The 26,720-nt window shown below is 40.8% G+C and overlaps 1 protein-coding gene across 1 annotated transcript in view; it reads right to left on the bottom strand.

Moving 5' to 3' along the window:
- The window catches only part of LOC306766068 (neurabin-2-like), a 50,544-nt gene extending 24,318 nt beyond the window's left edge, over window positions 1–26,226 (bottom strand). The window contains exons 1-5 of the mRNA XM_079253659.1: window positions 26,169–26,226; window positions 17,264–17,659; window positions 9,129–9,337; window positions 8,722–9,051; window positions 7,959–8,642 (exon numbers count right to left, since the gene is read on the bottom strand). Of these exons, the coding sequence (XP_079109785.1) occupies window positions 7,959–8,642; window positions 8,722–9,051; window positions 9,129–9,337; window positions 17,264–17,573 (1,533 nt within the window). The 5' untranslated portion in view covers window positions 17,574–17,659; window positions 26,169–26,226. The remainder of the gene's footprint in view (window positions 1–7,958; window positions 8,643–8,721; window positions 9,052–9,128; window positions 9,338–17,263; window positions 17,660–26,168) is intronic.
- Between the last annotated feature and the right edge of the window lie 494 nt (window positions 26,227–26,720).

The following is a 26,720-nucleotide window of genomic DNA, read 5'->3' as shown; positions in this document are numbered from 1 at the left end:
CCAGTTTCTCCATCTTCTATTGTCCAGTTCTGGTGAGTCTGTGTGAATTGTAGCCTCAGTTTCCTGTTCTTACTGACAGGAGGAAACCCGCTGTGGTCTTCTGCTGCTGGAGACCATTACTAATCCCTCTCCATCATGTCTAACCAGTCTGTCCATTCTCCTCTGACCTCTGACATTAACCAGACATTCTGGTCCAGACAAACTGCTGCTCGCTGGATATTTTCTCTTCTCTGTAAACCCTGGAGATGACTGTGTGTGAAAATCCCAGTAAATACTTAGACCAACAACATGGCATGTTCAAAGTCACCTAAATCTCGTCTCTTCCTCATTCTGATGCTCAGTTTTAACTTCAGCATGTCGTCTTCTCCGTGTCTAAATGCTGAGTTGCTGCCATGTGATTGGTTGATCAGCTCCAATACAGCTGTTAAACAGATGTGTCTAAAGTAGTGGCCAGTGAGTGTGTGTTACCCAACTCATCCAGGTCTGTTTAACACAAGATATCCCCTCCATTATGGCCAGCCATTAAGTGGGTTGTGTATGTGTGTATTATCTGTGCTTGGCGTAGGCAGACAGGAAGCTTTTGATACCCACACTGTGGTAAGTATGCTTACTGCATCAGCTTTTAGTTGCTAAAGCTGCTGAAGCACCTTTCTGAACCAAACATGTACTGTATTACAGTTATTAATAGCAGCATCTTTACGCAGTCGTTGACAGTCTGACAAGCCTTCAATCTTTAGTTTATGTTGGTTTTTCCTTTAAGCTGCACAAAATATTCACACCTGTTTCTGGTTTTTTTTTTGTTAAATAAGACTGGTGTGCAGTGTTGGGCCATTGGTTTTGGCTCATTTCTATGAAAATAAACTGTTAATACTCTGGATTTGTTTTCAGTTAAAGGGTGCAATTTTTAATAGTAGGTATTGGAAAAATGGGGCCATTTGAATATGCACACAAGCAGAAGTTTTAGACAAAAAAAACTAAACCAAGAATAACTAATTAAATGTCAGGATATATTGTAAAATGGAAATCTTTACTTAATCAGTAATGTAACTTATAAATTCATCTATATTTATGTGCCAAAGTGGCATGTCAAGGAAGAACACATGAACTTTGGAAGCAGCACGACTGCACCCAAGTCAACTACAGGAAATGGTAGTTGACTGTACAAAAATAACCCACCTCCTGTGTTTTGTAGTCCCAAATATAGGAGGAGGACTACAAAAAGTCACTTCCTGCATTTGACATGGCGTTGCATTGTGGGTAAATACCATAGACTACATAAAGAGATGGACAGAGTCTCCATGACTTCACCCGTAGGTTTCTGAAGAGCTGAATTGAAGCTCGGTGAGCGGTTCCTGCCGTCGCCATGTTGGCAGCATTATGTGTGTCGTCTTGTCCGGAAAATACAAATATGGGCAAAGAGGTGGAGCTGAGAGGGGGGCTGTGAGCGTCATGGTGGATGATTCACATCGAGCGAACTCCGAGCTTTCAGTAGCTAAAAGCTAACCGAGCTAACCTGGAGATAACGGGAGCTAACCACCTAACGGAGGTAAGCGGGCTAAAGCTAAGTCACGTTGTTAACCGGCTAAAAATCGCGGTTGTTCTACATTCTTCTTCCTTGAAGCCAGAGATTGGTACCTGTCAATCAAAAGGACACGCCGCTAAATTTGCCGAGCTTCGAGATTAAATTACTTTTAAACGGGCGAGTTACAAAAAAATTCACTCCCCCCCACAGTTGTCATGAAGGTAAACCTGTCCTATAAACCGAAAATGGATTTTTGAACCAGGCTGTAAACATGTTTATTTCTGCTGTGAAGTTGGTCTTTTTAACATGAGAGTCTATGGGGATTTGCTCTGTTTTGCAGCCTCTAGTGGATGAAGGGGGAACTGCAGTTTTATGCACTTCTGCATAGGCTTCACTTTTAACCGCCGGAGGTTGCCGCTTGGTAAATACATAGCGATGGTGTTAAGGCTCCTCTGTCTCGTCTGTTGTTCATACTTCGTCCATATAAGTGAGTTTAACAGCTAGCTGGAGAAAAAAGTCGTGCACTCAGAATTACCCATAATGCATCTTGAAAAGCATTGAGCATCAATGGTCACTAGACAGCCCAATATAGACGACAATGCATCGCAGGAAGGAGCTCAAAATGGTGCAAGTGACATGAAGCTCAAAGAAGGTTTAAAAAAAAAACAAAACAAAAAAAAAAACCTAACTGTAGACCATTCATTTTATGTCCTTTGTTTAGTAAGACTTACAATAAAAAAAAAGAATGAAGTTACTTGGGAAATTAGCACCTTTTGTTACTTAAGTGTAATGATTATTCTATTCTATTCTATTCTAGTCATTTAGCTTTTATCCAAAGCGACGTACATATATACCCCAATAGGTACATCGGGGGGCAACTTAGGGTTCAGTGTCTTGTCCAGGGACACTTCGGCACAGTCAGTTGAAAGACGACTTCTCCTGACCTCCAGCCGCCTAATTATGACTCAAAAATCTGTTTGAATCGAGAATCAATTCTGAATCAAATCGTCACCCTAAAAATCTGAATCAAATTGTGAGTTGTTATTAGACGCACTTCTCTATCAAATAGCATCATCTTTTAATAAAATCGTCGGTTTGCTTTGCCTTTTTCAGGATCAGTTTCATCATTTGAATGTTAGGACATCCTGAAGCAGCACAAACATTTGGCTTTTTCTAGCAATCAGACATGTTTGCTGGGCAACTAGGTCGCCGACCACTTCATGTCACACACAACTTATTAGGCGGATGTGATGTCATGCAAAAGGCGGCCATAAAAGCTTTATTTGGCTGATTTAAAGGATTGGCTGACATAAATCTGGAAGCACGCAGGCCGCTGCTTTGCAGTGCGAGCACTCTGCAGATGAAATGAGAGATAAAGATACAAGGGAGGCTTTGATGGTGGGTGCGCTTCTGCCAACCAACAAAAAGTAAATCAGATGTTTTTTAACTTCAATAAATCAAACAAAAGTTCACCGTTATGCTGATTCATGTTGTTTTTCTTCTTCTGCATGTTTGGCTTTGGTGTGATAAACCACTAGCAGGTGGTCACACACCTGCATCACGCTGCTGCGATGGGCTCTGTGGCAACAGAGATCAGCAGGTAAATGTTTCAAGATCCAAGAAAATGAGAAGACGTGACCGAAAAACAAAAACAAAAGTGCATTCCTCCTTCCACCACCCGTATAGATGGACTTGACTGAGCAAGAAAATCCTCCGCTAATGGCGGACGTGTACTCTCTCACTCTCTCCATTATAAAGTGTAGCATAAGTTCATCATTTAGTGCTGTTTAACGTGGAGGAAATGTGTTGTTACGGGGCGTCATGCCTGCGAGGTCGAAACAAAACGAGCACGAATCTTCAGAAAAGATAAAGAGTTTCTGTTGCAGCGCTGCTGAAAGGTTTGGACGCAACGACTCAAATGTTCAAACACGAACATGTTGCGTTGGTGTGTCGGGTGCAAAACTTCTCAAGCATGATCTATGATCTTACAAAGCGGCAGTGTGAGCTGCACGCAGCAGGAAACAATGCGGTGAAATCAATTAGCTAAAGTCCCCTCAGTACTGAGGGTTGGTGTTTCAGAAAGATGCTAATTATTTCTTTCAGTTTTTCTTTGTATTTCTTTTTTCAAAGTCTCCGTACTGATAAGACAACCAGTAAAGCCATAAACATGCTGGACGCAGTCGTTTGGGGTCACATGTCTGAGTAGGCTGCCCACGTTTTCCTGATTCGTCGCTAACAAGCAATAAAGTGTTGAAAAGCAACAACATACTGAAGAAGAAAAGCCGTCCTCTGCTGCTGCATGAAGATGTTAAAACTGTGGATAGCCAAAAAATAAAGAAATACATGATGGTAAGGTTGTCCAACGCCTCTGACTGATACTCTGTACGTTTACATGGGAGCTTTAATTCCTGTTTAATTCAGAATAAAAGTTAATTCCACTTTAAACTGATGAAAAACGACCATGTAAACACTTAATTCCTAACGCTAATTTCTATTTGGAAATAAACTTAATGCCGATATAAGTGGCTGGTTTATTCGCATTTTAATTCCTATCTATTTAATTCCTCTGTCATGTAAACCTTCATTCTGCTCTAAGTTAACTCCGGTCGTTCTGAGCATGCTCGTTACCTTATCCTGTCCCGATGACGCGCGTTGTTTTACCTCCCGTGTTCGGTGGTCTATCTTTCTTCTCCTTCTCAGTTGCTGTAAAAAGTGAAGTAGTATGCTGGTGTTGAGCTGCTGCTTCATATTTATAATAAAAATAGCGGCGAAACTGGAACTTGTTATGTAGTTTTTACAAATTACGTCTGAAAAGACAAGAAGCAGGGAGCCGACTGTGTTTATTTCTGGTATACGTCATACGTCACGTGCACCCTCTGTCCAATCAGAACCCTTCCCAACCCGCCGCTCTAAAGAGGAATTAAGTGAGGACGTGTTTCATGTAAACCTTCATTCAATATGATTATTTAATAGTAAACTCGTAGGAGAAAACATTAATTCTGAATTATTAATTCGCTGCGATGGACTGGCGAGCTGTCCAGGGTGTACCCTGCCTGTCGCCCAAAGCCAGCTGGGATAGGCTCAAGCTTCCCCGCGACCCTGAATTGGATTAAGCGGTTCAGAAAATGAATGAATGAATGAATAATTCAGAATTAAAAGAACATCACATAACCGTACCCAATCTGGCCTCAGACAGATAAGAAACTTCGTTTATTACCTCCTAAAAGGGGGTTACTTTATTGCTGGTGTTAATCTGTTCATGTTTTTGTAAAAACGTTGCGTTTTTACAAAATTATAAACTATTTATTATAAATAAACTGGCTGCGACAACCCCATACCAAATCACAATCTGTCTCATCATAATGTTGATGGTAGTTTTTAATTCAACCTGGCGACGCTGGATTGATCAGTAAAGTACAAAGAGTTTGCGTCCAACCAGCTTCATCAACGTGTGTTGATGCTGGGAAACATCTGACACCTGGAGGTTCGGGGCCCTCGAGGTTTCTTTTAGGCTGTTTTATGTCAGCTGCCCCCAACAATGACTGTAAGCCTGCAATAATTATTTTAGGGTAACTTGTTTCAGGATGTTCTGGTTTCACCGAAGTTTCCTTCTCACTAGAATGGCTAAAACGTCATTTTCACTGTGTCGAAATTTACATATTCAATAAATCCTGAAGCCTTGCGGTCCATGACTTTTCCTACAACAACATAACTTTTCATTAAAACTACTTTTAATCTGTAGAACGTAAAGAACGAAGGAAATATGAACATTTCTACCTCTCTCAGCCACACCGCACATTTTCACAGGACAGGGGAAAATGCTCTGTTTTTAAGTTTTACCAACGTGTTCAGATAATGTGGAAGTACTCTGCAGAGGGTTGTCTGCTGACATGAATCCATGCTGGATTTTACATACTGGACCTCGCAAGTGCACTGTAGTTTTAATTCTGCTAACGAAAACTTATATTATATATATATTATACTTATATTTATAACTTATATTATATATATATATATATATATATATATATATATATATATATATATATATATATATATATATATATATATATATATATATATATTATATTAATATTATCATCAACGCACATTTTTCACCAGATGAAATCTAGACTAGACGAGACTAAAACCCTAATTAATAAACAATAACTGGGACTAAAATCATTTTTGCATTTTCATGGACTTATAAGACGAGACGAAAATGTAGTTCTCTAAATAAAAACTGGAATAAAATCTATGGAAACTTTCGTTTGCCAACAAAGACAAGATAAAAATGACATTATTAAATGACATGACTGTCAGATCCCATCTCCTCCTCGGCTCTTCTGCCGCTCACACACAGCAACACTCCCCATTTCAAACCTGCAGCCGGCAGGTGCACAAATGGACTGGAAGCAGTTTCTGCAGCAGCTGAAGATCTAGCAGGAGCATCTAGCTGAGTTTACAAAGGAAAACATCCAGCAGAGCAGGTGGAACAACTTGAACTGAAACACAACCTAAATCTGCTGCAGACTTCTCAGAGGATGAGGTCGCCTACAGGTATGGAGACGCTGGAGGGACAAAACTCAGACTCTGTCAAGACGAGCTGTAGAGCCGTGTGCAGGTGCTGCACCTCTTAACCTCAGAGTAAATACTGGAGGTAGTCATTAATACAAATAACCCTTTCTGCTCTTCATGTAGCCGAACCGAGCTCTTAGTGTGATCATTTCCGTTTTCTCTTTGACTTCAGAGTCATCCATGTTCTGTGTTTCTTTTTACAAATATTCAGGCTACACAAACAGAAGTTTAGATTTTGTAAGTTTTTGTGGAAAACAAGCTACAATTATTGCTTCGTACTTAGTTTTATAAAACAGATTATTTTAGCTCGAGCCTAATATGATGAAAGGAATTCATTGTAGAGGTCTGTGGCTGTTCCAGTGGTGTCAAACCTCATAATAGTTACTTACCAGGATATGTTGTCCTCTCGTCATGTTTTGCCCCCAGATTTCTGCTGTCTACTGTGCTTTCTCCTTCCTCTACCAACCTGAGTGGAGACCTATGCTGCATTCAGGTATACTTGGGCATCTGAGCTTCACTTTGATTAGGGCGGGGCGAAATGACGATATATATAGTTTGGATGATAGAAATGTCAGTCGTTTCATATGAGGCTCTATCATTTACGCCACGATATGCTGCTTTACTGCAGTATTTAATGTCAAGATGCACTTCATTGCATGCATGCTGCAATATAAAAACAAACATGGAGGAAGACGGTAGCAGACGTGTTTCAGAGCAGGATAATTCACTAAAAGATGAGCAGCCAACACAAACTGATGAACTTGTTTCTAAAAGAGGAAAATTTCTGTTTCATGCATGTAGTTTGGATATAAAAAAGACCGATGTGGAACCGACAGCAGACTAGCTCACAGTCCCAACAACGTACTCCGACACAACTAACTCATTTTATCACCTGGCAGGAATCAGGATAAAGAATCCAGAATAAAGAATAGAGTCAACCAGCAAAGCAGCATCAAATGATGACGAAGGTGCTCATCTTAAACTCCAGACGAAACACTACAACAGGTATTTACCTGTGAAACGTCATGCTGCCATAGTTCCCCCAGATGGAAGGAGATCACTGCTGCCGTTGCCTAGCAACATCTGATGCATAACTTACATCATTATGTACATTGCCATGGGGATATAATGAGCCATATCGGAATATGAGATTTTGGTCATATCGCCCAGCCCTAACTGTGATAATATCGTACTACACTTGATGTTTGATTAAATTTGATTAATTCTCTTGGCTTAGCAAGTCTGATTGGAGGGTTGGCCCATGCCGCCCCAGGTAACACCGCTGGACACACCCCGGCTTGGTGGTGGTTTATACTCTTAAAGCGCTTTTCTAGTTAAGTATTTATTACTTAGAAAAGCTAATAAATAATATTAACTTCACTTTGGCGTGATCAAAAATAAAAGTGACTGCCACATATAGTTGATTATGAGATGATCTTCACACAGTTTCTTCAGTCTTGTGCAGATTTCTTGACTGAAAACTCAACTAATTCCACAGAAAACCTTCTATAAAATCAAAAGAAAACGTCTCTTAATGTTTCATCTTTGAAATAAAATAAAATAAAATAAAATAAAATAAAATAAAATAAAATAAAATAAAATAAAATAAAATAATTTAATTTAATTTAATTTAATTTAATTTAATTTAATTTAATTTAATTTAATTTAATTTAATTTAATTAAACAGGGACTAACGTGCACAGGAAGCTCGGCTATCAGCCATGATACAGAAGACAGAAACTTGGACTTAAGTCTTTACATACCAAGTAGAAATGCAACGTTTATGGAAAACTGGAAATTTACATTTTAAAAATCGTTTACCGATGAGAACCGGATAAATAAACAAACAAGATCTCACCTTGATAGGTTGAGTGCTGAAACGAATCTTCCTACTAGGTGGTGGAGGCTCCTCTTCCTCGGGAAGGCCTGGGATTTCTGTGCAGCTACTCTCCGGCTGATAAGCCTCCTCATCTTCCTCATCGTCGTCATCTTCCAGCTGACTTCCCTCCGAGTCGTCCTCTCCGAGGCCGCTGTACGCACTGATATCTACCAGGTCCCCCTCCGAGTAATCCTCCCTCCTGGAACCGTCGTCGTCGTTATCCTCCTCTTCCTTGCCCCTCCACTCATCCTCAGCTTCTTTCTCGTCTGAGGACGGGGAGGACGAAGGACGCTCCTTCTCTCCATTCTCCAGTGAAGTGTGGACTTGGGTCTGAGCCAACGCGCCTTCAGCCTCAGATGCTCCAGCTGAGCCGTCCTGCTCTTCGGCCTGGGGCCCCAGCTCAGGGACACTGGAGTCCAGTGCCTGAGTCGGTGCTGGCCGGGCACCTGGTTCTGGTTTGGCCTCAGATGAGGATGATGAGGTGACAGTCACTGAGGATGATGAGGAAGAGGAATTGGAGAGCTGTTCTCCTGAGTGTCCTAATCCATCTTTCTCTTCAGCTTTGCTCCTTTGCAGAGAACCAGCTGCTTCTGGCGGCTCTCCTGCCAGGTCTCCTGCTGTCGTCTCCTCTTTCACCTCCTTACCCGCAGGGAGCACCTTGGTCTGCAAGAAAGATAGATCACACTGTCATTTCATTCATTCTGGTTTATAAACTCCTCTCTGAATCAGCTCTTCTCCTCACCTTCTTCTCAGCCACATCCGCTCGAGCCAGAGATTTGGGTTTTGGCGCCAAAGCGGGGGCGGACCGATGCTGGGGGAGGTAGACGTTGTTTTTCAGTTCACCCTTCTCAAAAACGGCGCTGAGTTGGCTCACAGTGGGGCTGACGGCCTCGCTGGGTCCGACTGAGGCTGCAGAGGCAACGGCAGCAGGAGTGGAAGCAGAGGGGTCGTCTAGTCGGTCCAGAGCTTCGGTGGAGCCGTTAAAACGAGCCACGACATCTAGGCGGCTGTCCTGGAAGCCCGACGCACGCTCCTTCTTCAGCAAGATTCGGTTTGTAGCAGCTTGCTTCTCCTGATCAACAATCAGTAAATGAAGTCTATGATCTCAGAACCTTTTAATAACTTAATCTACACATCGATCAAACTTACCTGAAGAGTCCGCTGTTCAAAGATCCTCCTTGTCTCTTGTAGCTTGGAGAGACCCGTAGAAGAGCCCCCGCCGTCTCCACCTGTCTTAGAGTCAAAACGGTTGACCCTGTCCGAGACCGAACCCCCCATCTTCAGCAGGGCGCTGTGGTCGACGTGCTCATTGAGGCTGGAGGCTCGAGGAATGGAGAGTTTTAACGCCTCTTCCTTACCTACAAATGAACAAAACAAATAGATACCAGTTCATATTAACCTTGTAAACGTCAACTGGTCAATCAGGAACAAGGACATCATCAACTGCTGGCACTGGCCCATATTGTCCTCTTATGACCTGCTTGTGTTGCATCATGGAAATACTCATTGTAGAACCACGGTTTGGCTCTATAAACAAATTTGTTATTACCGAAAGATTGTTGTTTATGTATGGATTAAACAACGAGGAGCCGTGCATTAGACGGTTATAATGCACGACGCGGAGTCTAGAACACAAAGTGCATTATTCCCGTGTAATGCACGGATCCAAGTTAGTTAATCTGCTTATACCGTGGTCCCACACAGTAAACATTTTAAAATAAATTTTACTTTAGTTTTTACAACACTTTCTAAATATGCTAAAGTATAGAAATTATTTCACGTTGGCCTCAATGTACTTTTTATGCTAAATAATTGTTGTGAAACTGCAACGCATTTCTCTCAGTAACCTGTTATCAGTTTATTAATGCATTGCTATGGCAACACCCCATAACAGAGGGATATTACAGTGATTTAACTCGTCGAAATACCTGTGCATATATACAAAAATAATGCACTCAGTTGTCATTCGAATTACCAGTGACCATTGTATAAGTTTACTTATGTTTGTAATTCATATTTTATTATCTACATCACGGTAAAGGATTAGCATCCCTAAATATATTATTTATGACTCATTAGTATAGAATCACCTGACAAAACTTTAACTCAGGGCTGTCCAGCTCTGCTTCTTGAGGGCCACAATCCTGCAGGTTTTCCATGTAACCCTGCTCCAACACGCCGGACTGAAACTAATCACTCACAGTGCAGAACTTCATTGGCTATTGGATACATTTATTTGAAGCCAGGTGTTTTGGAGCAGGAATACATGGAAAACCTGCAGGACAGCAGCCTGCTTTAACTTAAACTGCAGTAGGTTTGGAGAAAAATTGGAAGTTGGTTGCAGTTTGTGTTATAATCAATAGATGTCACTATATCTACCATAGTGGATCTTTAAAGCAACACTTCATAACTTTTCAGCTTTCAATCTCAAGTGTTTCTGACTCATTCTGATGGTATACTGACATTCATTCTTGGAGCCATTATTGCCTTTGAGTGTTCCTTGTCTGTGAAATCACACCTTATAACTTTTATTTCCAGCCTAAAGAATCATGCAACAGCTGTATTTTGTTTGACAGCTCCAAGTCACAAGTCAACAACACACTGGCCGTTTCCAACAGACACCATGCCCGGTTCATTAAAGAAACCCAACAGGACATTATCAGGAAGACAGAAAAAGATATAGAGGAAGGTAGCACAAAAGAGTCAACATCAGACTGACTTTGACTGGCTGGAGAGAGTTCAGAGAAGAGACAGGATGCAAATACAGATACTAAATTAGCCTTCATTAGCAAGTACCATAGTGAAAATGCATTGGGTTGATGCATAAAAATGGATTTCCAACAGCTTGTTGTGAAGTCCAATAAAAGTAGGGATGCACTGATACTGATACCAGTATCGGTATCAGCTCCATACTATATCGGCTCATGTGTACTCGTACTTGATAAAAATAAAAGTGTACTTATACCATAACAGATACCCAATACCACACCAGTCAAGCCAGCACAGATGTGTTTGATGACATGCTTCAGACATGTTTTCAAATAAATAAATGCCTTGAATGTTAAAATGTGACATTTTTTTGTCACACTAAAAGCGAGATCTTTGTTTCAAAACCACACATTTAGAGCTGTATTTAGGTAAAATGTGACAAATCAAAATAAAACTTGTTGAAATAGTTAAATCTGTAGTGTTATTATATTTGTATTGGTGAGGTAACTTGGGTGGATGGAGGATGGGTCATTTATTACAACCTAATGAAATCTTACACAGTTATAACCGCAATAATAACCATTGTCACAATAATGTTCACATTAATAGATTTGGTATCGGCAGATATTCAAGTTTCAGGTACCGGTATCGGATCGGAACTCCCAAAAAGTGGATCGGTGCATCCCTATGTAAAAGTCTGGTAATGACCCATTTATTTGGATCAGGTGTGTTTCTGCGGGGGAAACATCACCAATACCTGCAGGACACCGGGCATTGGTGATTCCTGATCTAAATCTACCAAAGTTTGTTGAGTAGCATTCAGTACTATATATTCAAAAACTTCTTAATAGACAGACATTTGACTTGCTGTTCCCCTCAGAAACAGCCTCTATCAGTCCTCACTTGTCAACTCCAAGGGCCCGATCACCTCCTCCCTAAGACATCCACCAACCTAACAGAGAACCGTCTAGGAAATCCTCTGCAGAAAACCTTTAGAAACAGGGAGGTTCACGATAAACGGCTTGTCAATAAATGAAAAATTAATTTCAATGTTTGCGTTTTGGCAAGAAATGGAGAGCTTAAGGGGCCTGGCAAGATGGGTGGTAATTGCTTGAGAGGAAGACCGGCCATCTGTCAACTGGATCCCTTAACCACAATGCAAAGTGTCCTTGGGCAATACAATAAACCTCAGATTGCTCCCAGTGGGTTCATTAGTGGGAGTGTTGGTATGACAGAGAAAAAGCACTGCATAGACTGTAAGACTGTACAGATAAGAGCTGTGAAGCCCTTTGAGTGACCAGTATGGCCAGAAAAGACGTGCTCACACTAAATGGGCACTTTATTATGCACACCTGTTCAGTCATTTGTTGACGCAATTATCAATCCACCAATCACATGGAAGAGACTCATCATGTGGTTGAATGTGGGATGTTTGTTGAGAGAAACTGGTGATCTACTGGGATTTTCACACACAACCATCTCTGGTGTTTACAGGAAGAATGGTGTGAAAAAGAGAAAATATCCAGCAAGCAGCAGTTGTCTGGACAAGAATGTCTTGTCGATTTCAGAGGATAATGGGCAGACTGGTTGGAGACAGGGCTTGGCGATATGGCCATCAAATTTTACTATATCTTCCTTGGATTCTTGGCAACATTTTCCCTTAAACATGAAATTCATCTTAATTTTTATCATTACTGAAGTACTCATTTTCATGTTAAATTATTTTATACTCAGTCATAATATTTGATCAATATTCTGGTTATTTTTCATTATGCACCAGATCACAACCGGTCATTTTAGGTTATCTTTTCTCTAGAACAGGTTTATACTTTGTCATTTTATTACAAAAACTGAAACCTGTTATTTATTTACAAGACGAGATATTGTTCCATCACATCATGTCTCGACATGTTCACACAGGTCAGCTGAACTCCTACCAGCAAACATGTCAGAACTTATGTCAACAGTGTGGAAAAAAGGACAAAAATATTTATATTTTTATACATTCCTCAAGGTAGAAACACGTTTTTGTCTCACATTCAGCTTTAATCTGTTAACGCTTGTAAACTAACTGCATGTTATGCTTCTTTCCTCTCAGGTGAAAACAACATGCATCCAGGAGTTTTCTGGATGGACGGGGGACTGAGCTGTGTGCTGTGACTAAGAGAAGCTAAACTATGAAATAAATCACATGCAGGTGCCTTAAAAGGCAAGAATGAATATCTGTACTCCATATCCGTAATATAGTCTTATTATATAAAGCATGGTGAACTAATTGAGATAAATCCAGTGGTAGTTGATGACAAAGGTTACAGGGACTCCCATACCCACTGGTTACAACTAAGGCATGGAGGATATGATGAGTCCACTCCAATGTTTTCGCGAGTAACAACATCTCACTCCAATAGACCCTTCTCGTAATTTATGCATAAATATAGAAGTTTTTTACCTTCGCCAAGCAGGTTGTTTTCTTACCGGCGTTTATCTGTTTGTGTTCAAAATAACTCAAAGAGTTATGGACGGATTTTCATGAAATTTGCAGGAGTTGTTGGAAATATGAAAAGGAAAAACTGATTTCATTTTGGTGGTGATCGGATTACCATTTGGACCCAGGAACTTTTTAAAGGCTTTGGCGGAGGTTTGCACTCTCAGAGTGCTTTTCTAGTTTTCACTGTATTTTAGCTGTAAAAACTTGATCTTCACAATAGTCAACATTATTTACTCTTTCAAGATATTAAATTTATTTAAATTCCACCATTGTTGTGTAAGCTGCAATGCATCCTGGGACGCGATTTATCTCAGTTGTAAGCAGTTTTTTGGCTCCATGTCTACCATTTAGTGTTTTCAATTTGAACATGAACAAATTGACAGCGAGAAGAGCGATGATGAAAACTCTCAGAATCTGACTGAACATAAGGGAAATTGGGTGGATGAAGAGAAAAGTGGGCTAAAACCGCTGCTGCTTGCCAATGCCAATTTGGAAAGTATAAAAGAGAAATTGTATAAAGCTCAGTAGATCGATGGTGTTTCACTGGAAACAGATGGAAACGTATTTCCCTGTTCACGTGACTTCTTTCAGTCAAACTGGCAGCAACCTTCTGGTGTTATTAGAAGTTGCCTGGTAAAGACGACTATGGAGATATCAATAGACTCTAGGGCTGGACGATAAGACTAAAATCTCATATACCAATAAAGCTAATTTTACATCCTCATAACAATATAAAATTTTTTGTGTAATTTATTAATTAGATGTGTCAGATGTGTTTGGCAACGACAGCAGTGATCTCCTTCCATCCGCGGGAACTATGACCGTATGACATTCCACGTCTAAAAGCCTATTGCAGCGTTGCGTCTGAGTTTATTATGAACGCTTTCGCCACTACTTGACGCTGCTTTTGCGGTTTTTGCTCGTTGAGTCTCGGTGCGGGTGATAAAATAAGTTAGTCGTGTTGGAGACCGTTGCTGGAACTGGGAGTTGGCATATTTTACAAATGTCTGTTGTCGGTTCGACGTCGGTCTTTTTATATCCAAAGCACATCCATGCAACAGAAGTCGCCCCTCTGTTAGGAACAAGCACATCGGTTTGGGTGGGCTGATCATCTTTTAGTGAATTACCCGGCTCTGAAACACACCGACTGCTAGAGTAGTCCTCCATGTTTATTTATGTATTGCAACATGCATGCCGTGAAGCACACCTTGATAAAACACTGCAGTAAAGTGCCTTATCTTGGCGTAAACGATATAGCCTAATATGAAACGATAGACATTTTCTATTGTCCAGATGACATTCATCGTCATAGCCCTAATGGACACCTTTGCTTTCTCACCTTCTTAGATTGGTAGATTGAAGCGTGCAAAAGTGGCGTAGACATAAATTGCAAAATCCGTGTATAAAGCACCTTTGGGATGTGTTGCAACTGTGTGATGCCATCATGTGCAAAGTCTCTATTTATCTGTTTTGGTGTAGAATCTATGATACCAAGAATAAGGCGGTTCAGGAGATAAAACCTGGTACTAGCAAGGTGTCTGATAAGAAAATACATGCAGTCCATTTGTCTTCTGATCAGAACATGACTGATTTCACATGAATCAGTATTTTTAATCATATTCCAGGGAAACAAAAACAACAAACTGAATAACTTTTCTTTAGATTCTCCGCCCAGAATACTCAGAAATTGAGGACATATGATATAATCATATAAAAACTCTTAAAGGTTCAATTTAATTTCATGAAAACTCCAAGTTTAGTGTCACCACAGATAATATAATAAATGGAAACATGCCTTTTATTTACTAACAGCAGTGCCATAATGATTATTTTCAAGTACCACAATAAACTGACCCACAGTGTGGACTCATTTAATTTCCTTACCAATTATACTGTAAACAGAATAATCGTATTTCATATCTGCTATTCTATAGTCAGTACTTTTGGATCTTCATAGAGACAAAGACGTGACAGAGTTTAGACTAACGCTGGCTGATAATAAACCAAACCTACCATAATCTTAACATAATTTTATTATTATTGGGATGCTTCTGGGTCAGAAATAAAGAAAATGAAGAAAAACAAACTACAGTTTTACTGAGGCATCATAGGAAGCAGGATGAGCAGCATGTTTAGTCAGTTAAATGGTTACAACAGAGAGGCTTTGACTACGTGGTCCACACATGTTTGGCAAACGCAGGTAATATCTTGGGAAATGACTTTACGCAGGAGTTGCTGGAGAGCAACTGTGCATAACAATAAAACCAGCGGCATGTGTATGGAGCTATAACAGGGACAAGTTTGTAATTTTTATAATAAAGTAACACAATTCTGAAAAAAAAAAGCCATAAATTTTACACATCAGAGAACACAAATACATTTTAAAATTCTTAAAATGAGTAAATTTTACAAGTACATAACATTTTCCGACATAAATCTGATTAGTATTTTGATTCTTGTAAAAATTTACATGCTTTTTCTGTCTTGTACTTTGTGACAAAAATGTACTTGCATAGACAAATCCGGCGGCCGTTTTATATTTAGCCCCTCTGATTTGCACAGAAATTTCCACCTACGTCAAGTGTTTGACCAGATTTATGTTTTCAGATTTGTAAAGTTTACTTGTATTTTGTACTTTGCAAAACCTTACTTGTCTTCTCAGAATTGCAGACTATTTAAAATTTCTTTTACAATTTCAATAATGAAGCTATAAAACGTATATCCGTATCGTAGCTCCACACATATACAACCAACCTGTTATTGCTTTAAAAAAATCAATTTAATTCATGATTTTAGTTTATTTTACCGTTTGCTGGTGTCAGTAATTGTTATATATTGAGATTCTGAGATTTCTTACAGCATTCCTGATAAGCAGTTGTCATTTAAAAGGGAGGAAAGATGTGGTATATTGACCATCATTTAGCTTGCAGTTGTTGTTGTCTTTTACTGTTCTGATGCACTACCAGAAATAGGAAGTTCGCAGTTGTAAAAAGTAACGTTTGGTCTCTTAAAAATAGCTAAATTTTCACCATAAGTCTTGTCCTTTGGCTTGTAGGACTGCACCAAGTTTCTTAATAGTCCGTATGTAGCCGCGGCCATAACACTTAGCAATGTGGCTACTTGTTTGTCAACGGTTATGTCGTTAGCTTCGAAGAACTGCTCTAGCCGCTCCATATCTGCCGACCATGGCTCATCTTCTGGTTTGAACTTGTCGATTACTCCAAAAAAGGCCATTGTACTCGCTAGTACCAACACCGCGTGTCCCCTCTCCCGTTGAAAAAGTCAACCACGTTTGTCGCCAGTTGTTATATATTGAGACTCTGAGATTTCTTACAGCATTCCTGATAAGCAGTTGTCATTTAAAAGGGAGGAAAGATGTGGTATTTTGACCATCATTTAGCTTGCAGTTGTTGTTGTCTTTTACTGGTCTGACGCATGACCGGAAACAGGAAGTTCGCAGTTGTAAAAAGTAACGTTTGGTCTCTTGAGAATAGCTACAATTTCACCATAAGTCTTGTCCTTTGGCTTGTTGGGCTCCACCAACTTTCTTAATAGTCCGTATGTAGCTGAGCCCATAACACTTAGCAATGTGGCTACTTGTTTTTCAACAACTATGTCGTTCGCTTTGAAGAACTGCTCTAGCCGCTCCATATATGCCAGCCATGGCTCATTTTCTGGTTTGAACTCGTCGATTCTTCCAAAAAGGGCCATTGTTCTCACTAGTACCGACACCGCATGTCCCCTCCCCCGTTGAAAAAATCAACCACGTATATTCTCGTCGCCAGTTGTTATATTTTGTGACTTACCTTACATTATTGTGCTCAGGTTTATTTGTCAAGAGACCACACATTACTTTTTACAACTGTGACCTCCCTGTTTCTGGTCGTGCATCAGAAGAGTAAAAGACAACAATAACTGCAAGCTAAATGATGGTCAATATACCACAGCAATGGTGACCTAAGTTGCAGCACTTCAGAGGGTTCAAGTGAAGCCAAATCTAAGAATCCCTCTCCTCCACAGGCCTTTTCTACCAAGGTTACTATAATTCTCCTCACTCTTATTGAATAAAACCATTAAGGCTCCATACCTATTGTTTTGGCTCCGTCCTCCTCGTCGCCAGGAGACTGCATCTGCATGAACATGTTCTTGATGCGGTGAACATTTGATCCATACCGCCGACCCCTTCCGGTCGGACGGGGCAGGAGAGGGGGTTTTCCAGAGGGGTTGGAGCCTCCGTTCGGGGCGTTGTTGAGGTGGTCGGTGGCCTTCTTCAGTGCCGCCAGCCCAGCCTCGTAAGCGTTGCGGTGGGGGGATGGACTCCGTAGACTGGAGCTCCCGTTGCTCCCGCTGGAAGCCACATTGGCCCCCGTAGCCGATGGGGGCTCTGTCTTCATCATGTTTGCAAAGTCAAATACCCCCAGATGAAGAGCAGACTAGCAGGGATAGAGGCGGCTGCATCCTGGAGCTGGTTGACTTTCACCTCCTGAATCCAACAGAGAGAGATCAGGTGTTAAAAGGTTTCATGTGTGGACGGTTATGGGGACTAATGTGTAACAATGACCCACATCCAGCGCTGAATCACAGGACAATTCCTATAAAATGTCATAAAATTCATATATAAAGAGCAAAGTTCTGCTGTCAGCTACAGCGAAACCCTGACATTGCACATTCTGAGCATGACATTTGTACAACTGCTTCGCTGTGTAATTCACAGCACCCACATGAGCCATCAGAAAAAACATTGGAAATGATGACACACTCAAAGCTGACTTGTCATGGCCGTCTTGGTGTTGCTGCTCTGAATGTAAAACTTTTTCCTGAGCCTGTCTGATTCAGAGCACTCCAGCATCTAAGATCACTTTACTGACATCTTAATGTTTTCATTAGGTCTGAACTCCATTTCTGCATCTTAAAACAGGAACAGCAGCACTGAGACAGAAGTTAATCATTAACTGGGTTTCAGGATTTAATAAAATATTGAACTTCAGATGAAAGTAAACGTAGATTAGATTAAGCTATGAGTCAACACAAATATTAACAGTTTCATACAAATAAAAGTGACCTGAAAAATGTGATATTCTTTTTTCTTTATTACTTATTTTATTTTTGTTTTTAACTTTATTGTTTTGAGTGTTTTTGCTTTTCTTTGTATGGAAAACACGGTGTAACACAAGCAGACATCTGATGCCGTGTATCAGTAACAATTCCAGGCAGAAATATAATTTAAACGTTTCTTTTGCTTTCACAGAAGAAAAATTTGTCTCACACACTCAAAAGAAAAGACAGCAGCTACAGCCACTAACAGCCTCCATCTTTAGTATCTTATGAGCTCCTCTCGTCACTATCCAATTTTCTCTTTTCGCCTTTGAAAAGCAGCCGGCGTTTACTGATTATAGGTCATAATTGTTGTCTTGTGACAAACTCACAAAACTCATGAAAGAAAACTTTGAGGAAAAAACAAAACACAACACACACTGCTCCATTTCAAATGTTTCACTGGTTTGGAAGCTAATGCTAAGTTAGCTTTGCTAAATATGCTAACATTTGTTGTTAAAATGCACTATAAAATAGACCACATAACTTAAAATCAGTTTAAATACCATCGTATGAGTAAGTACAGGTTCACAATAGTGGTTAAGATTTTTTTTCTTTGACACATAAGTACATTAATTAACTTGCACAATTTTCCTGTGTTGTGTAGGCTAACTAGCCATAAAGAGCTACTGCTATTGAGTTAATAGTTTATCTCTAATTGAGATAAAGTTGTTTTGCCTATATTTGAATTACCTGGTTCATCATGATTTGAACCTGATACAGAAACTCCTGAACCAGAATGGTATCCTCATTAGTCCACAGAGCTAGAAAGTTCTCTGTAAAGTGTGTATATGTATCAGCTGGTTGTGTTTCTGCTTATGACAAGGCTGTTTCAAATGCACAGAGCCAGACATATGCACAGAACTGTGGAAATGGCCCCTAAAACAATATCTCAGACCTTTTTTTCTTATTTTTGCTGCATCAGGAAGCTTCAAGGCATGAAAAAGAAGAGCTGATGTGGTTTAGCTACCTGGCTGCATTTCTAAGCCTCATAACCAAAACACTAAAATATTTTATAGTGGATTAGATCCTGCTATAATGCTGACTTATCAAAGAGCAGATCTTAATTAGCATAACATACTCCCCATAAGGCCCATCCTCTTAATCCTGTTTCCTTTTATTACTTTTCTGTTACATCTGACTCCTTTTAGTCAAACTAAACCAAATCTAACCAAACTGTGTAGCCAAAGTTCCTGACTGCTTTTTTCCTTTCCCAGGTACAATCAGAAGTATGTCTGTGAGGCTTACAGCTGCATTCACACCAGGATAGTCCACTAGACTTGGTGTGATTGGGACTCAGGTCAGTTTTAGGGGGGTGTAGCCATGTAGACGGAGATTGTATTCACGTTGCACTTTGGTCAACCGAGCCAGCAAAACTCTGTTTTCTCCACCTGCGAGTTAAACATGGAGACGGGATGTTGGGTTTTTCATGTTTTCTTATACAAGTATGTTGCAGAAATACACTGTAACAATGGACGTAGAATGAACACCAGTCAAGGGAGAGAACTCTTAATACCATCGCTATGTATTTACCCACTATGCAACACTACGCCAAATGCAGGGAAAGTGTTTTTTTTGTAGTCCACTTCCTGTATTTGGTCCACTTGAGGTAGACTGAGACCTGCGTTTGTTGGCGGATCGAGTCTGCTTCTTTGGTCCGAATCAAAATTTCTTTGGTGCATTCACATTTCCCCAAACGAAGCGGACTTTCCCAGCAAACGGACGAGGATTCGGATCAATAAGGCTGGTGTGAATGGGCCCTTAGTTTTACTCTCCGCATGGCAGTGGTCCACCAGGCTTCGCCTCTGATTTGTTGGACAGCTCGCTGCCAGACATTACTTTTGAGATTTTCTCAAATATTTTTACCTTTCAAAGGTTTGCATTCGTACTTACTGATTTATAGTTGCTATTCCACAACTCATTAGCCTTTCGCCCAATGACTGCTGGGATAGGCTCCAGCTACCCCGCAACCCTTAACTGGTAATAAATGGATGGATGGATGCTATTTAGGGATTAGACCAGTAAAATTTTACATCACAGATGATCAGAAACAACCATGGCTGCTTTTTGTTTAAGAGCGTAGTAACAAGGTACTTTTTAATGTCCAATAGCAAAGTGATCTGATATGAAAATAATTATATAAGATGCTTGAACAGCTAGGAAATCAAATGAAAGGATAATTTCTGCTCCAATACATAAATAAATGGTGATGACCGTTTCATACGTCACTGCCCTAATACTTTCATGCATCTTCTATATTCCCATAGTTGTCACATCAGTTCATCCACTAGGGGGCAGTGCTGAGTTCAGCATTCACGTTTGCATTTTGACCATAGACTGTATATAGAAATGGACGTAGCCTCCATGACGTCACCTGTAGGTTTCTGAAGAGCTGAATTGAAGCTCGGTAGGTGGTTCCTACCTCGCCATCTTGGCAGAGGCATGCGCATCGTGTTACCCAGAAAATACAAATATAGGCAAAGAGGTGGAGCTAAGAGGGGGGACTGTGAGCATCATGGTGGATGATTGAAATCCAGCGAACTCCGAGCTTTCTGTAGCTAAGAGCTAACCCGGAGATAAGCGGGCTAAAGCTAAGTCACGTTGTTAACTGGCTTAAAACCGCGGTTGTTCAACGTTCTTCTTACTTGAAATTGGTACCTGTCAATCAAAAGGACATGCCCCTAAATATGCCAAACTTCCAGATTAAATTAGTTTTAAACGGGCGAGTTAGAAAAAAATTCACTCTCCCCACAGTTGTCATGAAGGTAAACCTGACCTATTAAACTGAAAATGGATTTTTGAACCAGGCTGTAAACATGTTTATTTCTGCTGTGAAGTTGGTCTTTTTAACATGGGAGTCTATGGGGATTTGCTCTGTTTTCCAGCCCCTAGTGGATGAAGGAGGAACTGCAGTTTTATGCACTTCCACATAGGCTTCACTTTTAACCGCCAAAGGCTCCGTCCATCTTTCATATATGGTCTATGATTTTGACACAAGTTGGTCGCGCTAATACACCGCTATGAAGTTGTTTATAACCATCCATAAACACCAGAAAAAGAAAACCACTAAGATATTTGCAGTTCTCAGCTTTTTCTACATCTTCTTCAGCTGCTTTTAATTTGACAGCTTCTGCATCTTCTTCCTGTTTCTCTTCTTCTTCTCTGATTTATTCCTTTCGCTGGTTGTCTGTCAGTTATACAACTCAACATGCCTCCCGTGATTTCTGGTGGCGTTTCTACATTTTCTGCATCAAGTGACCTAACCGTTGCAGGAGACAAACTTAGCTGTCCATCCGTCTGCATATCCATCTTGTATTTAGCATAAATGAGCCTTAATGCCATTTCAGAAATGAAAAATGTGCTCTTATCATTAACAGCTCACAGGTCAGTAAGAATCAGTCCCTGAATGTCCAAACAGAGAGCTCTGACTGAGCTAAAACAGGTAGTAGTACATTAGTGGGAGCTGTGGTATATTTTCAGCTCTAAAACAACCCCGAACCAGCAATGGGAACAGTCCTGCTGCTAAACTGCAAAATGCCAAAGAATGTCATGATGCAGCTATTTACCACTTCAAAAATGAAATGAAAATTAAATAGTTTTCCAGCTCAGATGATTGCTTTAAGAGCCAAGGACTAATCTAATTTCCCCAGCGGAGTCTGTGGGACTTGTGTGAAAACTCGCAGCTAATGTGTGAGGATTAGTACTGTCATTTAAGTTACAGTGACAGAACATGTTCTTCTGGATTCAACAATAACTCATTATATTAACAATCTGAAAATAGTCTTCCCATTCAGCCAAGGACCAAATGAGGAGGCTGTTATAAAAAAAAAAGAAAAAAAAAGGTGTGTTTGGTCGTTATTGCTCCCTGACTGAACCTTTATGGTAATGAAACATTAAACGTCAATTATTTGACATTTCTTGCAGCTCATTTATAAAAACTTGATGATTTGTTGATCAAATATCCTATAAATCTGCATATCTGTGTGTATATAAACAGTGGTGTCCATGGGATTATTAAATTTTGATTTCACACTTAAACTAATCCAACAATTAACTGCAAATTAATCAATCATGTTTAGCTACGGACCTTTTTACTGAAAGGCAGTCTGGGTAGTTGGTTACCGTAGTGTGTGGCCGCGCCGCAGCTTCAGATGACACTGCTAACACACATATACAGCAGCAACAGTCTTGTGACCATTTCAAACAATAGATTCTCTCATACCAATCATGTGAAGTCCAGTAAGCAACTCTAATAACATATATAGATGTTGATGGGTAACATGAATATTTCATTCATTTGGCTCTGACACAACTATAAAATGATTATTGATCCCCTTTGGATAAACACATTTGTGACAAACAACTAAAAAGAAACTGGTTTATCTACTGGTTGATGCAGGGCAGAGTCTGTTGTCTTTTCAATGCCACAAGAACATAAAGAAAGTTTTTTTTTGTCCTGTCATATCATACTGCAAGAGAAGATATGTCCGTGACAGGATGGGTGTTACTACGGGGGAGAGGGTCTTGGCTGCAGCCTGGAGAATGAGGCGGGGCTGGATATTGAGCGGGGTTGGACGTCCAACCACGCCCCCTCAACATTTTGATTGAATTAACGCCAACCCTTACCCCACGCCCATTGGACATCCAACCCCGCCAATATCCAGTCCCACCCCATTCCCCAGGTTGCAGGGGGTTATCCCTACAGGGGGAGGGGGGGGGGGGGGGGGGGGGGGGGGGGGTCCATCTGCAGCTACCAGATGGACCATAACCTTTCAGTCACACGGTCGCATCAGCCCACAAATTAAGGGTTAAAGCCAAGCGGACAACTGTGGGGAAGTCATTCCTCCTTTTGGAAGTAATTTTATGTTGAAATTTGGCATATTTGGGGGCGTGTCCTTTTGATTGACAGGTACCCGATACTCTGCTTTAAGAAGAAGGAATGTAGAACAACCGTGATTTTTAGCCGGTTAACAACGAGGCTTCGCTTTAGCCCGCTTACCTCCGTTAACTGGTTAGCTCCTGTTAGCTCTTAGCTACAGGCAGGTTGGACTTTAATAGATGTCAATCATCCACCCTCACCCTCACAGCCCCCCTCTCAGCTCCACCTCGTTCCCCATTTTGGAATTTTCCAAGACAAATGGCACGAGTGATGCTGCTAAGATGGCGCCGGTAGGAACCGCCCAATGAGCTTCAATTCAGCTTTTCGGAAACCTACGGGTGACGTCACGGAGGCTACATCCATCTTTTATATACAGTCTATGTAATGTATACATTTTTGTACTTTCTCTCAGAGCCGACTATCATCCTACACCTTCTGGTTTCCTCTGCTCTGCTAGCGCCAACTTCCTGATCATCCCTAGGACCAAACATTAAACCTGAGGGAACAGGGCCTTTTTTTTTTTTTTTTTAATTTCCCCCTCCCTCTGAAAATAAAAATATGTTTGATAAGTGTTTAATTTATTAATGGTTTGACAGAAATACCAGAAAATAGAGATAAGGCACCTAAGACGCAAAAAGCCGGCTTCTATTTATGCTCCCTTAGTAAATAAACATTATAAACGCGTTCAAACATACCCGCCCCAATACTTCTACGCATCTTATACTCTGCCATAATTCAAAAGTCAGTACATCCACTAGAGGGCGGTGTAGAGTTCGTACCACTTGTTGGTAGAGGTAATCTTTTTCTTCTCTGGTTTGTTTCTTTTGCTGGTTGTGTGTCAGCTATACAACTCAACACATCCCCTGAGATTTCTGGTGATACTGCGAAGCCTGGATGAACAGAGTTACACACGAAACCGACACAGGGGACAAAACTGTCATCTGCGTCAATGGACCTTAAAGCGGTAGGTGAAGGTTGGATTTCACGCTGGGCAATTGCATCTGACATGTGCACACACAGATTCCTTTAAACTACAACTCAGACGGTTGCGATCCCATTATACATTGATAATTAATGGACCATTTTGTCAGGACAACTTCTGTTTCCACCACATCATAACAAACAAAAGGAGCCGAATCAGAAAACTTGTATGTTCTGACATGAACATAACACTTTAAAAGTGTAACTGTATCTTCTGTATTTGCATTTTAAGGCATATTGTTGTCAAAATTACAAAAAAGGAGACAAATTACAAAATGTAGACACAAGTTAAACACTAAAATGTCTCCATCTTGGCTCAATACTTCTCCTGTCTTCTTTCCTGTCATTGTTAAGATGAAGCTAGTGGCTCCAGGTCTAACTCATAAACACAACCTGACATGCACAAACCCTCTGACGCACACAACCTGAATCCAGCCTCCACGACTATGTAACTCCATCTCAGCATGACATGGTGCATCTCTTCTTTGGCTGTGCTGCAGCCGGTTAGAAAGAAAAAACAAAATACAGCAGCAGGAGACTCTTCTTTGCAAGAAGGAGCCCTTAATCCCCCACGGCTTGGGTTTGCTTTGCTTCCTTCTATTCAATCTGGATTCTCACTCCTAACTGCGCTTTGGTTTTCCTGTTTGTGGGGGGGGGGGGAAATTAAGCATGCTTTACATGACATGTTACTTCAAATCATCAGCACCAATACCACCAATTTCCTTCAGCCTCTGTCACGACACTTCCCCAAAACCACTTCTTCCTGGGCTGAGTGGCTTATCTAAGCTCAGCCTGGTTTCCAGCTAGTTGTCTTTCCCTGCTAAACTGAGCTCCCTGCCTCCTCCCACAGATGGTACACACAATCAATACACAAGTTAGGCCAATGCAATGTTGGATTAAAACAATGCAGCCTTTTCTGCCTGCACCAGTCATGACATTTGACGGCTAATCTATCTACGGGAGGTCCCTTAACGCCCCCATCCATCTTTAAACACAGGCAGCAGTCACATTTGTCTGCATGTGTTGTCAACAACATGATCAGCACAGACTATGAGACACTGCAGTTTGTGGTGTAGATGTTTCCTTCAACCTTCGACCAGCATCGCTGTATCACTGCACACAGTCCTCAACAGAAGGAACATTATACTAAACACAATGACTATCTATTCACATTACAATCCCTGCATCTGTGGAGGAGACTCCCAGGCTTGGCCTAGTGAGAGGGTTCAATCTGGTGGACACACTGCTGCTGCTATTGGCTAGCAGGAGAAAGGCTTTGTTGGCATACGCGACATATGCCGCAAACTCAAGACTCCCATCTAAAAACACTACTTTTAAGGAACTACTTTTTTTTTTAAAGGAGTGTACATAATTTACTGATCACAATACAGAAATTAATGTAGTATGTGCATTATACTGATTAATTCGGCGTGGATTTAAACTGGAGTGTAGCGTTTATTAAAGTGGAAAGATACACTTTAAGTGGAAAGCGACGTCCACTATACTTAGAAAATACACTTCGGTGGAAAGCGACGTCCACTATACTTAGATAATAAAGTTTAACTTGTGATGAAACAAATTGTAGTTCGGTTATTTAAATTAAGCCGAATACAGTACAAGGTGATGGGGAATCTATGTGGGTCTTAGTTAAAGTCCTGACATGTTGTTCTAACCACCAGGACACACGCAAACGTTTAATACCAGGTTTTGGTAATGAAGTTCTGCGTGACGCTCTCTGAGGGGGGTGAAAGTGAACGGTTTATCGGGGGTTCCGGTTGTGTCTTCCTGTTGTGATTTACCGCGTATTTCATGTCCAGCATGTCCGGACATGAACAGAGGACGACCAGTCGGAGTTGTGAGTGAATAAAGCGGTGTCACCGGCTGGTTTTTGAGGCAGAAAGCAGACGGTTTTCAGGCCCAGCTGGGAGTCTTGTGCTGGGCTGCGCTGCGGCGCTTCCTTTCTGCAGGTTCCCTCTTTGCTTCTGACAAACAGCACATTGAACACGATGAACCATTAAAAGACTCTAACCGGCCTCACCTTATATTCCAGTTTATTGAAGCAGCCCGTTATGATCCGTGTTAGAAACAATCCATTGTCCTGCTGCTGATTCCTCCTGCGAGTGCCTGCCTCCTCTCTGCTCCTCCTCCTCCTTTCTCTCATCATCTGTTTTCCTCCATCCCTCCTCCTCCTCGCCCTTCCCCTCTCTCTGATCTGTATTTCCTTTTCTCAGCTTGCTCCTTTATTCCATGTTTATCTACTTTTAATCTCTCTAACTGCAGAATAGTAGTCTTTCCATCAGGCTTACTACAAACTTCCCTCCCAGGGGGTTAAATCAACAAAATTCCTAAATGTTTGATGAACAATACTCAGTAATTAGTCCACTAACAGACTTTATGAAAGGTAGCAATGCTTTTAGAGTGTCTGACTGACTTTTACAAGCTGTGTAGGAGGAAATTACAGCTCGGTGCAAACAAGGACATTTACTGTAAAGCTGAAGCGACATCTGCTGGAGAAAACTGCAGCTACCAGATAGAAAGTTCATTTAGCCTTTAAAAAGGTTACGTTCTGGTTTAAACGATAAAATATAGT

The sequence above is a fragment of the Telmatherina bonti genome, assembly GCF_933228915.1.
Source record: "Telmatherina bonti genome assembly, chromosome: 14".
Classification (NCBI taxonomy): domain Eukaryota; kingdom Metazoa; phylum Chordata; class Actinopteri; order Atheriniformes; family Telmatherinidae; genus Telmatherina; species Telmatherina bonti.
Note: the sequence above shows the minus strand (reverse complement) of the source record. Positions and strands in the feature narration are given on the sequence as shown.